This window comes from Lissotriton helveticus, chromosome 4_1, assembly GCF_964261635.1.
Source record: "Lissotriton helveticus chromosome 4_1, aLisHel1.1, whole genome shotgun sequence".
NCBI classification, from domain to species: Eukaryota; Metazoa; Chordata; class Amphibia; order Caudata; family Salamandridae; genus Lissotriton; species Lissotriton helveticus.
The window spans coordinates 1,568,298,613-1,568,314,720 of record NC_136063.1 but is presented as its reverse complement, the minus strand read 5'-3'; the positions used below and the strand labels follow the sequence as shown (position 1 = coordinate 1,568,314,720).

Genomic DNA, 16,108 nt, shown 5'->3' with positions numbered 1-16,108 from the left:
AGGGGGAGCAGGTGGGCATATTGGGAGTAGGTGTTTGAGTAAGTATCATGGTGTTGAAATCCTACTGTGTGAAAGTCAGTGCCTTGGAGGAGGAGGGGGGGATCTTCATGCACTGTTCTGATATATGTGAAAAAAGATATTCCCTATTAATTAATGTGTTTTCAGTTTTCTTGGGACAATTGCGGAATAAACGTCTTCCTCATCTGGCCCCACAGGAGCAGAAAATAAGCTGGTTCAAGTTGAGATGGGAGAGGCCAGATGGCAGAGTTTGCTCCTCCACCTCATCACTCCCTGCTTTTGTCAATTTCATTATAAAATTCTAAATAGACTACAGTGTTCCCGATGTAAAAGAATGGTGCATATTGTTTGATAATGTGTAGGGAAGTCGACCTGAGGAACGTGGTTGAAACTTTTGAGAGGTCAATCAATCAATCAGGATTTATAAAGTGCTGCTATTGACCTGCAAGGGTATCCAGGCGCTGCGAGCCCAGCTGCTGGAGAGGCATCAGGTGAACAACCAGGTCGAGTCCCCTTCAGAATTCCTGAAGAGAGGGTGAGGTCCGGATGTGTAGGGAAAGACTGTTTCAAGACTTCATGGCGAGGTAGAAGAGGCGTCCACCTCTGTTGCATCACCAGATGCAGGGATGTGAGCGAGAGAGAGGGAGGTAGAGCGCAGGTGTCTGGTGGGTTGGTGGAAGTTCAGGTGGTGGATGATGTATACAGGCAGTTGATTACGCAGGGCTTTGTACGCATGAGTCAGCATCATGAATTGGTATCTCTTATCGAGAGGGAGCCAATGGAGCTTCTTTAGGTGTGGGGTGATGTGGGTCCATTTGGGAATGTCGAGAGATGAGTCTGTCTGCTGAGTTCTGTAGGTTCTGCAGTCTCTTCAGGAGATGGGTGTTGAGTACACAGTACAGTGTGTTGCTGTAGTCCAAGTGTATAGTGACGAGGGCTTGAGTGATGGTGCGGCTGGTAGTGACTGGGAGCCAACTGAAGATCTTTCAGATACGAGATGATATTCAGTCCGTAGGTTCTGACGTTGGTGGCCAGGGGGGTCATGTAGGCGTTGATCAGAGTAGGGATGACGGATGAACCTTGAGAGACGCTAGAGATGATGTTCATGAGTTCTGAGGAGAAGAGTGGAAGGCGGATTCTCTGGGTTCTTCCGGTGAGGAGGGAGGCGGTCCACTCAAGGGCACCCTCTTGGATTCAGACCTAATGAAGCCTGTTGAACAGGGTTTGATGGGGCACAGTGTCGAAGGCTGCTGAACGGTCTAGTAGGATCAGAGTGGCCGTTCCTCCCCAGTTTAGGAGGGTTCCGATTTCGGCGGCAGCTGTGATCAGGGTGGTTTCAGTGCTTGGGTATGTGCAGAATCTGGATTCAGATGGGTTAGGCCAGATATTTGCAATTTGACACCAGACTACATTTACTATTTTATAAATAAAATCTATGATATCTTGTGAGGGTATGTTTTGTCTCTGCAGGGAGAAATGTGGGCAATCACCTCTTTGACTGGGCTCACAGAGGGTTGATTGGGAAGTGATACTAATGGCGAGAAGGCAGGGCATGTGACAGGGGTTCTCCCATGCGCTGACATTTAGGGTTGATTGGACTATAAAACCTGAATGTGTAATGTCTTTTCTACTCCAAAGTCACATCAATCATCAGTCTAGCCCCTTGAGAACCAGAAGCGGGTTACCTTATGCAGCCTGACATGCAGCCTGATGTCAGATTAGCCAGACCCCCACTCTTTTTGTCCTATAAAAAAACGGTGGTATTTGCAGGCAATTTAACATTTGCACTTGGACTCCCTTGGTCTTTCTGCTTTTATAGGATTGGAGGAAAAATCTGACTCTGGGCAGTGGGAGGTGGCTAAATAGCCTACCAGTTCAACTTCTGGTGCTCTAACTCTAAAAACTCGAGTTTACAGAGATCCCGGGTTTAAAACCCCCAACAACCCCCACAACGGAGAGCACCATTTGCTTTTGCGGTGGAAAAGGCAAAATAAATAATTTCGCTGGATTTATCGGGTTTTGGCTCCACCTGGTGGCTAATCTGTATAATTGCCGCCCCGAAACGAAGAGAATGCACATCAAATGACCAAACCACACCACCGATTTGCAAGTAACAATACCTTTTCTTTCCTTGACTGGAGCAGCAATCCACAGGGCGCTCACCCTTTCCTTGTAATTTACTAAAATCTCACAGTTGAGTCTGCACATGAAGCGGTAAAACTACCTAGAACAAGCATTTGCAATGCAATCGGTCTCGCTTTTAGGACCTTAAAAGTATTTAGCCATGTAGCACATTATCCTGCGTGTCAGTGCTTTAAATGGGAAAAAAAAGAAGTGTAGGTATTCACCAAATTGATTTGTGGACTAGGGGTGGGTTTAGGGGTGGGTTTGGGGGCGTGACTATGGGCGATGCTAAGGGGCTTGCCCAGGAGCACATATTTAATTTTATTAAGATTTTCTTGGTGTGCAAATGTGCATAATGATACAGAAGCCTTCCTTTTTTCTTTATTATCGCATATGATCGTATATTCAAATACACAAGTTCAGGATGTATGCTGTACAGTAAAATATTGTGTTAGATTTAATGCACTATAATGTTGCTTCATTCATAAAACAAAATAGGCTATATATAATGTACACGTGAGAAATCACTATCACTTTTAATAAACTCCTCTCAATGCGACGATATAATCTTATGTACCAAGGTAAAATGCTTCCACATGTTAAAGAATACATTTTTTATTTCAATTTTAATGTTTTCAAGGCTCGATTTCTGTAAGGGCTCTTCAAGCCAAGCCGGATTCTTGATTCAACTCTGACTTGCTATCCTTGTTTATTTGTTGGTTTGTCCACCTCTGCCTTTCCCAGAGCCACTCCATTAACCCTAGAGAAAATGGCCTCTTTAAAACAAAATACAGTTGGGTTGAGACACTGCAGAAAAAACATATCTGCACTGGGGAGAGAAAGAGTGGCCAAGTACTTGCTATAAGTGAACCCTTTTACATGCGCTTCACGCCGGACTGTGGTAATACAAGGCTTTTCGGGATGGAAGCTATGTATTTGCTGTGCTGAACACTGCAGACAACACTAATGCATGCAAAATCACGCACAGTGACACACGAGCACTTATGCACAATGAAGCTTGAGAAAATATTCTTGCTTTAAAATAGTGAACCTGATTATCATTGTCAACATTTGATAATGGAGGAACGGGCTTCATTGATTGCTTATTTGCCTTTACTCTCTGAATCCAGTCTTCTACTGGCAACGACCCATTTCAACATTCAACTGCATTCAATACTTTTGTTTTTAGAAATGGTTACATTTGCTGGCCTCACATTACAAAACCTTGATTCCCACCCTCTCTGTCACCACCTTTTCCCTACAACCTTGCTCCAGACAAGTGTTGGCATACTCTGATGTACTAGCACGTCACTTCGATTCCACTCAAGTCACAAGACATAGCTGTTAGCAGGCCCTTCCCACACACCTACAGTGCTATTCACTTAATAAAAATTTTGGGGGTGCGGGAGTAGGGGGGGGGGAGAATCTGATTCTTCCAGCTATCAGCAGAGTAAAGATGCAGGGGTTCTAAGAAGGGGTGAAAGAGCAACACAGCATAATTAACAAGTAAACAGTCTTTTAAAGACCTGTGAAGTACTCCGTTGCGACTATATATGTGCCCGGGAAGCTGTCTCAGCCGGGCTGACACGACAGGGAGGGGGGGCGGCTTGAACCCTTTTAATCCCAATGGGCGTTGCGCGCCTGAGTCTGCTGCCGAATTATCACAGTGCAAGTTATCACTCGATTATCAGAGTGCTGCACGAAAACAGGCCGACTCGTTGTCAGCTGTGTTGCTCTTCTTTCGGCACATACCCATTTCCTTTCTGCGTTGCTGCCCCGTGAGTACCGGTACTCTGTTTGACCAAGGAGAAGTTCCGGTACTCAAGGGCAGAAAATTCAGAAATGCTGGTACTTAGTACCGGTGGGTACCGGCCCATTTAAAGCGCTGCTGGGTGTTATATCTACTGTTCTCATTTAGCCTAACACAATGCCCTAGACTTGAAACACTATTTGGAGTAATGCACTGAAGCAACACTTTTTTCAACTGCTTCAATGCCTCACAAATATTGGTACAAAAATTCCCAGCATACTGGCAAAACTACATGCCACTTGTGCAGATCACGAGACCTGCTCCATACGGTTTCGCACCTAGGACTTTGCACTCAAGACAGCCAGTGATGTGACTGCGCTGTCCCCGCTCAGTTCATGATTAAGCCTGCAGCCAGTGCTTAATTTGAGCTGGTGGTTTCAGGTGCCGATATTCAGCAGGGTGGTTCTATGAGTTAAACACCCAATGCTGGGATGTACAGAAATCTGCGGGGAAAATCTCAAAATCCCGTGACACGTGGTTTAAATCAAAGTGCAGTAAGGTGTATATTTGATGCTTAATAAACATATGATGCATGCTATTACAATACTGTCATCAAGATGACTAAACATAGATTTTTAAAAAAACAAACGCATGGATGAAGGTTTCACAAGACAGTATGTTTTAAAATAAAGACAAGAACCATTAGTTTCCCAGAAAGGTCAACATTCTTCCTGATACCAATGATTACTTTACACCATAAAAGAACTAAAAGTGCAACATTATAGTCTAATAAAGCAAACACAATGGTTTTTTTTGTTTTTTTAGAGGTGGCATTCTGAACTCACATATTTGAGGTGCTTTCTTAAAAGAAGGATTGGTAAAATGAAAATAATTGGCTAAAATAACACAATTTTGTTAAGAAGGGGGTAATCCAGGTTTTCTGGTTCCACTTTTTATAATGACATGGGTATCTTTTTGCCTTTTTTTATCTCAACTGTTAATGTTTTGTTTTTCTCTTTTTGAATATGAAGTAAGAGCGAGGGTGGCAATAAGAAGCCACTTGAAACCTCGGCTCGTTGTGGGCTCAAGGTTCCAATGGGACCTCAAGCTGAGCCAGAGCCAGGCTCAAGCTGTCAGCAGCTCGCTCATCTCTAGCAGTAGACTCTCCCTTCATTTTGAACCAGTCTAAAATTGTGCATAGAATGTAAGAAGTGGGTTGTGGTTTTGAGTCTCAGGAAATGCAATTTACTAGAGAATAGATTTATTGAGGGAGGATGCGGGGGGGCGGGGGGAGGGAGATACGCCCCTGGTGTTACTGCCCATGTTCTGTTAACTTTGGCGTGTTTCAGTATGGCACGGTAACCAGAGACATTATAAGGCATCAGCAAAGTGGGCTCTGGCCCAGGGCCCCAGTCTTTCAGGGGGGCTCTGTTAGACCCAGCTCTGTTCTGCAGAGACTCTTGCCCTGATTAACTTGAATAGTTTTAAAACAAATTTTAAATACCGTTTTCCTTTCTTTTTAATGTGTGTGATGTTTCAGTCTATACAGACATTTTGCAGAGAAATGCCGTGTTTATGTTTCCGGCAACATGCATAAAAAAGGATCTATTAGATCAAAACAGCATCTTGCATGTGAGAAATGGGAGGATGTCACAGTAATTATTTGCAAAATTAGAGAGCTTCTGCTGTGGTACAATATTGAAAACACAGGTCACTCTCCCTGAATATCTGATGTAATTCGGCCTGGGCACTCAGTGACCTGCCCAAAGGAGGGAAAGAAAGAGCTGAAACTGGATCATAAAGTCAAAGCTGTTTCGAACAGGGGCCCCAAAAATAAGTTTGGAACAGGGCCCTCAAAATCCGTAAGATATCCCTGGCAGCAAGGAAGAATTAAACGTTGTGAGAATGGATTAGAATTTTTTTTATTTCAGTGCACGGGGTTGGATGCTGATCATATTCAAGAAAGGTCTTCTTTGGACTTCGCGAGCAGTCCATTGTTATTTTTAGGTCTCGCCTATGCAGCGCGCATGCGCTGCACAGGAGAGGACCTCATGTCATCGATGAGCTTTTCTGCCCAAAAACGTGCAAGCGTTGCATTGCTTTCTATCGCAAAGCGTGCACGTTTGGCGATTTACTCGCGGGAACGAGCGGCTGGCATATGGCAGCAATTATCGCCACGCCTGCCGCTCTCTCCCGCGAGTGAATAGCGCAAGCTCCCTCCTCTCCCCCCCCCCCTGCTGCGAGGCGCGCGCTTGTTGCTGTAATGTTCCGGGACCTTTTCCACGGAGCTGAGCCGCACGGTGAGGGGCAATTCAGCTGTTTTATTCGTCCCCAGAGAGCGTTCTGTTTCTCTTCCACCACTCATTCGAAAGCTATCATTTTCTTGATTTTATAGCTGAGAAACAGCATTTATTCTCAGGCTGCAGGACGCTAAGAGTCCTCCGATCGACGCGCTATCGACGACTCCCAGTGTATTTGGTGTCTCATTATCACTCTAGGCTAAATGATACACTTTGGAGTCTGGAGAGACAGAGTCAGTGGTGCTGGCTGCACTGTTCTAGCCCGCGCTATTGAGCTGGGTGTCGAAGCAATGTGATTTATGCGATCAGAGGGAACATTTCTGTCGGGGTGCTGAATATTAAACACACTGCAGACTGACTGCTGACAAAATCAGCTCTGCCAAAGTCATCAGCAAATGAGGAAAGATCTGTAGCGTACACGGCGCAGACAGTGAAGAATGTGGCCTGGCATTCTGTGCTTTTCAATTTTCGGAGTCTTCGATTTTCTTCCCGGGGATTTTGTTGGTGTTTACGTCTCCCCATCACTTAGCAGCAGCGAGGGCCATGTGTTTTTACCTGTGACGTAGCTGGGCTGCAGTTTAAGGCGGCTGTCCTACCTGATTGGGAAACGTCACAGCTTTTAAAAGTAGAAGTCTGAGGACATAAGAGCGAGGGGAGAGCCCAGCCTGATGCCTTACGAAAGGCTATTTTTTTACTTTAACAATATGTTAAGCAACATAAGGTACCCTATGCTGTAACATTATAGAGATATTTGAGTAACTGAGAAGTTCATTGACAATATACGAACAAGGCCAAAGGAAGAGTTCCTTCTTAAGGTCATGGACCTCCATAGTGATGTGCAACATCTTTTTAATGACCAGCAGAGGTTACTTTATTTATTATACAATGCTCACATCAGCAACTATCCCACGTACCACTCAAATCCTTGGTGTCTTGCTTTCCCCCAAGAAGGAGATGTTGAGGTTGCACTCGTGAAAAGTGAAAGTGGAATCTGTAGCGCAAAATTACGCACACCAAAAAGGAAGTAACAGTAATTTGTGCAAAAACATATCAGAATCAGTTTACTGTAAATCAGATAAAAAAGGCTTCATCTCAGAATGAGTAGTAACAGGCAGACATACTCTTTCTTCTCTGTAATGAAATGAATTAATCGCGCCTCTGTGCTGATCACTATTCACTTTAGAAAAATATCACAAGATTGAAAACAGAACTGCTGCTACAATGATGCTCTTTGACATGACATGCTGCCCCAACAGGACGAATTATGATGTCCCAATCCAAATATAATAAGTTATTATAGTTCAGCAGCTACTTCACCTTATCACATGTGACTACAGGTGTCAACTTGATTGTAAAAAGGAAATTAGAAACAGGTGTTTGTATAGCGTTAGCAGTAATTATTATATAATAAAGTTGCAATATCTACTGTTTAGTTATGTTTGATTCAAATTTTCCATTAAAAATGCATTTTTTTATCTGCTACGTTTGAGCATTCCAAATTTCATGAAAATCAGCCTATGGTAAAAAAAAAAAAAGCTAAGGTTGAGGTACAAAGAATTAGTGATTTCCCATTTTAAGTCCTGTAGGAGTGTTGCTTTATATAGAACGCATTTGCAATGTAATAGGTCTCGCATTTGCGAGAGTTTAAGCTAATGGCATTGTAAATGACAATGCCTTTTATTTATTCGTTTTAAAAACAACACATAGATAAAAGGCATTGTAAATTACAATGCCAATAGCTCAAACTCTTGTAAATGCGAGACCTATTGCATTGCAAATGCTTGTTTAATCTGGAGGGGGGGCGTGGGGGACTCCAGAACAGCGCCCTCTGTATTCTTTTAAATGGGGGGGGGAGCATGTCCTGTAATATTATTTAAATACCATGTTCAACAAAATGCATACAAGTGTGATTCCTTTAAGTATTGACAAAAATTGTATATGTAAGATGTTTATTATACATGTGCATTTCACAAATTGAAAGCGCAAAGACGGGCCCCCTCTAGGAGGCAACTAAAGAAACAGCAACTCACCACCGATGGCCACCAGGAGACCTCCTATAACGATGAACAAAAGAGCTGCCAGCACCCGGTATTTGGTACTTCCGTCCCACAGGCTTTTCAGACAGACAGTCCTCCTGTGAGCTACAAAAGAAACAAAGATGTGCATCCAGGTAAAGCAACGGGGAAAAAAAGCCTGAACATTTTTTAGGCAATGATTGCGTTTTAGCTGTATATTGTAAATACATATATTTTACTTTCCAGAGTAGTTGGATCTTCGACAACAGATACCAAAGACATAAGTTGTCTTAATGCGATTTAAAATACACAGACGAGGATCATATTTCTGAAACATTCAAGGTGTGCGTGCCACATAATTGTATCGAGGGGGGACAGATTTTGGCCCGGTACTTTGTTCTTTTCTTCTACTCTTGAGGGGTTCAAGCTAAACTTTGCGGGGCCCTTTAACTGGGCATGATTGTCACCAACAAACCATAATTGAACAATTAATTATAATGTGCGAGTTTCACGCAGGACGAATGTGCTGCCCATAACAAGGCCTTAACAATGTCAACTAGAAGCGGAAATGTGAAGACCAGAAAAACGGGAATGCCAGCCACTCACCACCCAATCGGCGTAGCAGCACTGCGCACCCCAGACACCGGCACTCCTCACCGATTAAGCTCCGGTAACATTTCCAGCAGGAAGAAGAAGTATCTGCTGCCCATCTGGCACTTGTTGGGAATGACGGGCTCCGTGGGGTGGTGGGGGGAGGGGGTGTTGAAGCAAGGAAAGGCACACAGAGCGGCAATAATGTGCATACAAAGTAAAGCAAGACACACGGCCGCCATGATGAAATGTAAAAAAAATAACTATTTAGGAATCTGCGCGGCCCATTGTGTGAGTGGCCCCATTGAGAAAGTGATTCTTAATGCACAGACAAGCAAGCCATGGGGTGCGTGTGCACTTTGAGTGTGGGACAAGTATGTGCTTTAGTGCGTGCTAAGGAAGGAATGAGCACTGACACAGTGAATCAAGATAACGGGACAGGGCGTCCGCTCGCCTGGGAGACACTCTGTGCTCCAGCCTCTTCCTGTGTTGCACAGCTCCAGTGAGTAGCTACCTGAGCCTCAAAGCACACAGAAAGGAAGGGAGTGGCTACACTGGATGGGTCAGCTGAAGCAGTGCATGTCGTGCCTGCACAAAGAGAAACCCATTAAGCCATTCGGTGCTGATGACGGCTCCCGGTCGTCATCAGTTACGGTGGGCGTGTGCTGATGACAGCCGGGAGCCGTCAGGACCACGCCCGCGATCGGAATGTGCCGCACAGGCGCAGAATTCCGGCCGCAGCCAGGGGGTTAAAGAAAAGAGTGTTTACAGAGAAAATAACACGTACCGTGTATCAACTGAAGAAGGCAGCATTTACGAAGGACAAAGACATAAGCCAATGAAAAATATGGGCTGAGATTGGGAGGGGCTTCTCTTCCATACTCTACTACAGCAGATCCCCAGAGCAGCGCATGTGGGCAGACTCAGGCTCGGCATAAAAACGAGTATCTGCTAGCAATAACTAGTATAGACTGCTGCACATTGGCAACAGAAGGGAGGGTGGGTGTAGTGATGTAACATTATATTTTGCATGCATACCTATGGATGTGTACTAGGAAGCGTGGTATCACTGGTTTGTGTTTCATGTAACAGTTGTGGAAGTTGACTTGATTTTGGAGCAGTGTCATTTTAGCTCCACCCCTAAACCTCACAGAAATATAAATCTTCAGGTGCATTTCATACTTTATATACTCAGTGTTTTAATGTCATAATGATGGTGGAGTATTGAACTGTATTTCTGAAATGCTTCATTGTAGAATGTTAAAGATTTATTAACACAAATATTAATGTTAAAGTTAATCATGATATTGTAGTTCTCGTATGTAGATACTTTGAATTGTGCAACATTTTGCTGAAACTGCATTACACATGAAATCATGGGTCCTGGTACTCTCATATCCTCGCTATAATATTGGGACTGGTTGTGGCGGCTGGTGACATTTGAAAGAGGTGAGGCATAAACTTTCTGTCAGAGTGCACTGTGGCGAGCGAGCGCGGCGAGCGAGGCTGAACATCTTAAGAGAGGGTTCGGGGGACTTTTGGAAAAAGAGTGGGTGAATGGTGCATTTTCAAGAAAATTTGAGAAGCACAGAGACTAGAGCTGCAAACACACATAGAGCCAGTGGCAGCACTGACTAGGACTTGTGCCACACACAGAGCCAGCTGCAGCACAGAGACTAGAGCAGTAGATAAGTGTAAGAACTAGAAACAAATAGAAGTGCCATACATACACTAAACAGAACAAGCTTTCAAATAACAGACACCCCAAACAAAGGATGCTCCATACCCAGATTATACATCGCTATTAGCTTTAAAAAGAAAGTCACAAAGCTAAAACCTAACACAGGAACTGGCAACTCACAAGCACAGTAGCTGAGTGCCATTTTGCATGAAAATATGTTTAGAAACAAAGTGTTTCAGCATTAAAGTGATTTCTTTTCTGTAGCCCTGTTACTAAGTTTAAATAACTATAAGTAACTATATAAGGATGAGCTGAGATAGGCGAACAATGTTAAACTCTTTATACACCATGACTTAGCCTTTTTACACACCAAAATACAGTGCTTAAATTTACTCGATCTACAGAGCTGGATTCAAGGCACAGACAAAGCATAATACAGCATAAATAATGCACCCAGTACAGAGTAGGAGTGTAAACGTACAAGTTTAAAAAACACAAAACAAACTCTGGCCTGAAGAGGAAAATGGTGGGTTCCAGGCAGGCAGTCACAAAGCAAACCTTCTGATTTACAGGACATGTTTACACCACACATCACCTGACTGGGAGGGTGGGACTGGGTGAGTCTGGGAGTAACAAAACATGAGTAGCATTTCCAGGGCATAGGCGCTGTTTTGTAAAAGCATGGCACTGCTCAAACGGCACAGCTGCTCTCCAGCCCCACGTATACCACTTTAATTAGGGAAGTAAACACGCCTGTCTGTGTACATTTCTGGTCACCAGCTAATAACTTTCAGAAGCCCAAACCTTTCTGTGAAATAATTTTCAGACATTGGTGTAGTGTAGCACTGCATAAGTCACTCAGTCACCGGCCGGGGAGGTCCCAGAATTTGATCTCAGCCTCAGGGACACTAATAGTGCAGGTTGTCTCGTAATTTAAATTCATTAGATTCTCCTCCTGCTTCCTGCTCTCGGCTGGCAGGTGCACCCGCCGCGGGCCTCCTGGAGGTGTGTACGTTAAGAGCCTCTGACGGCGACCTTTGAGGCTGTGGGATCCGTGGGGGAAAAGCACCTGTACTAACCCTAGGGACTCACGCAATGCACTTCTAAAACACTGTAATTGTGGCGCAGGTGCTTGGAAAGATATCAATAAGCATTACTGTGCCCTAGTCAGGCTGCGCAACCTGTGCACTCCTTCTGACCCTCTGCGCCCTGTAGCGCAAGAGCTTTGCAAACTTTCCACACCCGTCGACCACTTTCTGCGGACACAGTCTACCAACTCGGCTGCTGGGTTTTCCTGTGGTCTATCATGTTCCTGTCTCTTGGGTGCAAACAGAGGCGAACCCGCGAAGCCGCCTTGCGAGACCCCTCGGCCTCGTGCCCACCCCTCAGCCACCTGCTGGCCCCCGGATTGAGTGCGGGAGTCTCCTCATTCAATACTTTGAGCCCTGGGTGAAGTAATGTCTGGAGTCGAGAGGGACACGCAGCTGCTCCTGCTACTCGCCCCTAGTGCCAGGTAAGGAACCCCCGTGCCTTCCTAAGTGTACAGTACTTAAATAAAATAAATAAAGTACTTACGTGCTGCCTTTCATCAGAACTACTGACTGTCTGACGACACAGACTCTCATACTTCGTCAGACGAGTCACGTCACGACGAGGTCTGACCTGACGAGGTCGGCGCGCCCACCTCACTCTCCCGAGATTACCATCCTCGTGCGCGGTAACTTAAGTCAGCCAATCCTGGCGCAGCATTAACATCGCCACTGCGCCAGGATTGGCTAAAAGAGCAGGGCTAATACTGCCCATAATGAGACCCGGCTCCCCCGGGTCTCTGCCTCTTTGAGTGCTAGGGGAGGAGGAGGAGGGAAGGGGCTACTGCGTGTGTGCGCATGCGTGGGCAAGTCATAAAAATGACTTGTCCTAAATGCGCACACAGCTGCTGCCCTCCCTGCCACGCTGACGCTGCTGCTATCTGCCAGCCTGCCACTCACTGCTGCAGGCCCGCCCCCCACCAGTCCTTCCGCGATGATGTCCGTCCCGACCGACCTCAAATGCATTTGCATTATTAATGACTGTACTGTCGTAGGCACGGCAGTGTCGGTAATGGGTATGCGCAGTGTCAGACAGTGAGTGACACAGTCAGTGACGGTCGTCCATGGCTAGTGGGGCAACGCCCCAACGCCCCCAATGGACGAACCGCCACTGTGTACGTATATCTAAAAGTTGGGTGCAGATTTGTTTCACTAAAGTTAGCATGACCAAAAGGTCTTAAGCTTTTAGGCTTCCCCGTTTAACTTTAAATGTGAAAGTTTGTTTGCTTTGCATATTCTCCTCTGCAGGTGCAGTTTCAAAGGCTTCATTAGTTAGGGAAAGGAATATTGTAGAGGTAGCGAGGTATGGGAAGAAATCGTTGGCAAGAAAGAGACATGCTAACAAAGTAGGAGACTGACTCCCATGGCTAAAACGAAAGCTCAAGGATGCCCTGATGTTCCAATTTGGAGGTGGGAGAATCGAAGGAAGTAGCCAATTTCTACTTTGAAGATGATGGAATGTTATTGGAGATAATGACGGAGATTTTGTATGTGTTAATAGGTGTTTGCATTTTTAGACAGCAGACGCCCTTACACTTGGAGAAGTACAGACCTCTTGCTTTATTTCTCATGGTGTGGCTTTATGTTGGACTTTCCGCATGACTTGTTGAACTTGTACTGAAGACTCTATTGTGCTGACACCTTTCTTACTTCCCTGATTTAAATAAGGTTTCTCTGATCCCTTTTTTATAGTAGGGCTTAATAGATTTTCTTACACATACTCATGTATAGGCAGGAGGATCAAAACTTGCAATCTAATCATAAGATTCTGCTTCTCATCTTCTGAATTGCGGGTGTTATTGAGGATACATTTAGTTTGATGCTTTGGATTTCCATTAGTAATTCTGTATTTCTACAATCAACATTTCATTTTTGGCAGTGTAATAACATAGCATCAACAAAAACAGAGTTCTAAACTCTGTTTTTGTTTGCGCTATTTAAAACTGTCAAAAATAAAATGTTTAGGCATGTCACATGCTCTAATTTACCCCTCCAAGAATTAAAGAGAAGGCGTTAACCTTTGATAGCAGAGGTAATGCTTTGAGGGGGAGATTGGAGAGAGAGAGAAGGAGTGCATGACAGGTACAATCATTTTATTTTTGACAGTTTTACAAAACTCTAAATACGGTTTCTGCATGCAGGAATCGGGAGGCAGGAGACTAGCTTTGAAAGTGGTGGTCTCTCACCTGAATTAGGAGGGTTGGCATGTATGTTTGAGGCACACATCCTTTGCTTAAAGTGCAGGATATGTCAATGTGAGTTGTGTTGCACTGCAAGCTTCGGCCTGCACCCACTACATTTCCTTAAAGAACAGTTTGAGACACAAGGTTAAAGTCCCAAGAAATGATTAGTTCATCTGCTGTGGCTTGCGTCCCAATCCTCAGGTTAACATGGTCATTTTGAGTTTGGACCGAGGCTAAATAAACAACAGGACCATACCGTATGCTTCTTTAGTCAACTCGCTGCATTGTCTAATGTAGATGTAAGCCGCCACCGCAAGGTACCGACTATTATTTCTGTACAGCATTCAAGTCAGCAAGTGACAGCACACACTGGGATGGGCACGCAATAATTTACTTATATCATCTGAAACGGATTTATGTTTCTGATGTCTGAAAGTCATGTGAATTATGCGATCTGCATGCACGAAGAGACCGATTTTGCGTTAAATTGTTCCATATATGGCAGTACTTTTTAGGTTCAAGTTGTTATGCATATTATGTGTTTGGAATTTGTTTGGAATTAATCATTCCAACTTGTATGCTGATCTCCTTTTATAGTGAAGGATGTTTATACGCACAGGTGCAGCAACTTAGCCTTGCGTTATTTTTCCCAGCTTTTATAAAAGGAAAATTGCTAAGTTGCCAGACTAGGCTTTTCTTTTCTTAAAGTACATAAATTATATATATACATTTTTTTTTTAAAAGCCAATATGGGAAATTTACATGGACTTTCACCCTCCCCCAGACCTTCCAACCCCACCCCCTAAAGTTGTTTGTAGTCTCCAGGAAAACCTAAAGAATAGAGGAGTTGGTTCAGCGCATTCAGTAATTAACCACTGCTTTTGAAGAGAAGAAATTCCTTCAATTAATATACTTTATCTCACTATAGCTCAGAAGCTCAAACTGTGGTTTTCAACACACATGAGGAGGCAATTATGCGCTGAAAAAACACTTTGTCTCCGTGCCTAGTATTGTGGTAGAGAAAGACAATTTTTGATGCTGTACCAACAGACCAGTGAATAGAATGAGCAATATATTGCCGCCCTACGAATATTGGTTGCAAGTACCATAGCTATGTGGATCAGATGATCAGAAACTAAGTAGTTTGCCATTGTTTTACAAATAAGTACAAGAGAAACGTTTGGCTTGAAGAAACCTTACTTTAGCACAGACTATTGCAACTGCACAATATATTCAGCAGTCAAGCAATTGTGAAAGAATTGAATCAACAGGAAGGAGCACAATTTTCATCCAACATAAATATGGTTTCTAAAGAGAAATATAATTATGCCGACTCAAAAAGGATGGCTGGAAAATGTGGACAAAGAGATCTAAAAGTTAAGACAAACGTTGTGTGTGCAAAGTGTGGATATGACCACCAGCACTGCAATGTGTGTGGACTACGGGACACTTTGGCAGAATGTGTAGGAACAAGTAAAGACAGAGGGTGTATGTTGTGGAAGATAGGGAATGAGTTGAAGGGAACATGGACAATTTAGTTCTTATGCTTAAGTGCAAGAGTGATGACAAACCTATGTGTGTGATGATTATTCAAAACAGAAATGTAGCATGCATGTTGGATTCTGAATCCCTTATCACCATAATAGGCAGAGCTTTATTTTTGAAGGAGTGATCTGACAAAGTTAAAGGAGAGTGATATTAGACTGGATGCATATCAGAAGAGCCACATTATTTTGGATGGGCAAGATTATTGTCAAGGGATGGAGTATGTCTAGTAGACCTTATGTGACAGAGGATGGTGATTACATAATAGGCAAGCAGCATTTAAAAGCTTTACATATGAAGTTTGACCCATGTTCTGTGCCACAAGTGTCCACAGGAGATATTTCTGACCCTACTGAGGTTATTTTGGAAACTGCAAACAAGCGTTTGATGGTGCACTAGGGATGTTAAGCAGTTTTCACAATATGATCAAACAAATTGAATTTGGTGCCTGTAAAGACAAGGTATGTGACATTCCCCTGACCACTAACCATGAAGTAAATGATATTGTAAATACATTGTGCACAGAACGAGTGAGAGAGCCAGTAGAGTCATCCTAATGGCTATTCATTGTAGTGATTACCAGGAAAAGAAATAGGGAAGTTCGGTTGTGTGACTCCAGTTCATTTAGCACCATCAGCTGAGATCTTTACCAGCTCAGCCCATCCTTCCTGCTAATTCAAGCCCATTTAACCCTCCACACCTGGGCAAATTTTTTAATTCCAACTTGTGACAAGATGGATGATTTTTTCTTTCCCAGTTTCAGCTCAAAGGTAAGTGTACTTGGCATGGTTTTTATTGGGGGGCGGGAATATG

At 43.9% G+C, this 16,108-nt stretch overlaps 1 protein-coding gene across 2 annotated transcripts in view; it reads right to left on the bottom strand.

Moving 5' to 3' along the window:
• COA1 (cytochrome c oxidase assembly factor 1) overlaps positions 1–16,108 on the bottom strand; it is a 337,235-nt gene that overhangs the window by 297,786 nt on the left and 23,341 nt on the right. The window contains exon 2 of one of the 2 annotated variants that reach the window (XM_078688190.1): positions 8,223–8,333. The exons of the other annotated variant lie outside the window; for it this stretch is intronic. Coding sequence (XP_078544316.1) covers positions 8,223–8,333 — 111 coding nt within the window. The remainder of the gene's footprint in view (positions 1–8,222; positions 8,334–16,108) is intronic. 2 annotated transcript variants of the gene reach the window in all.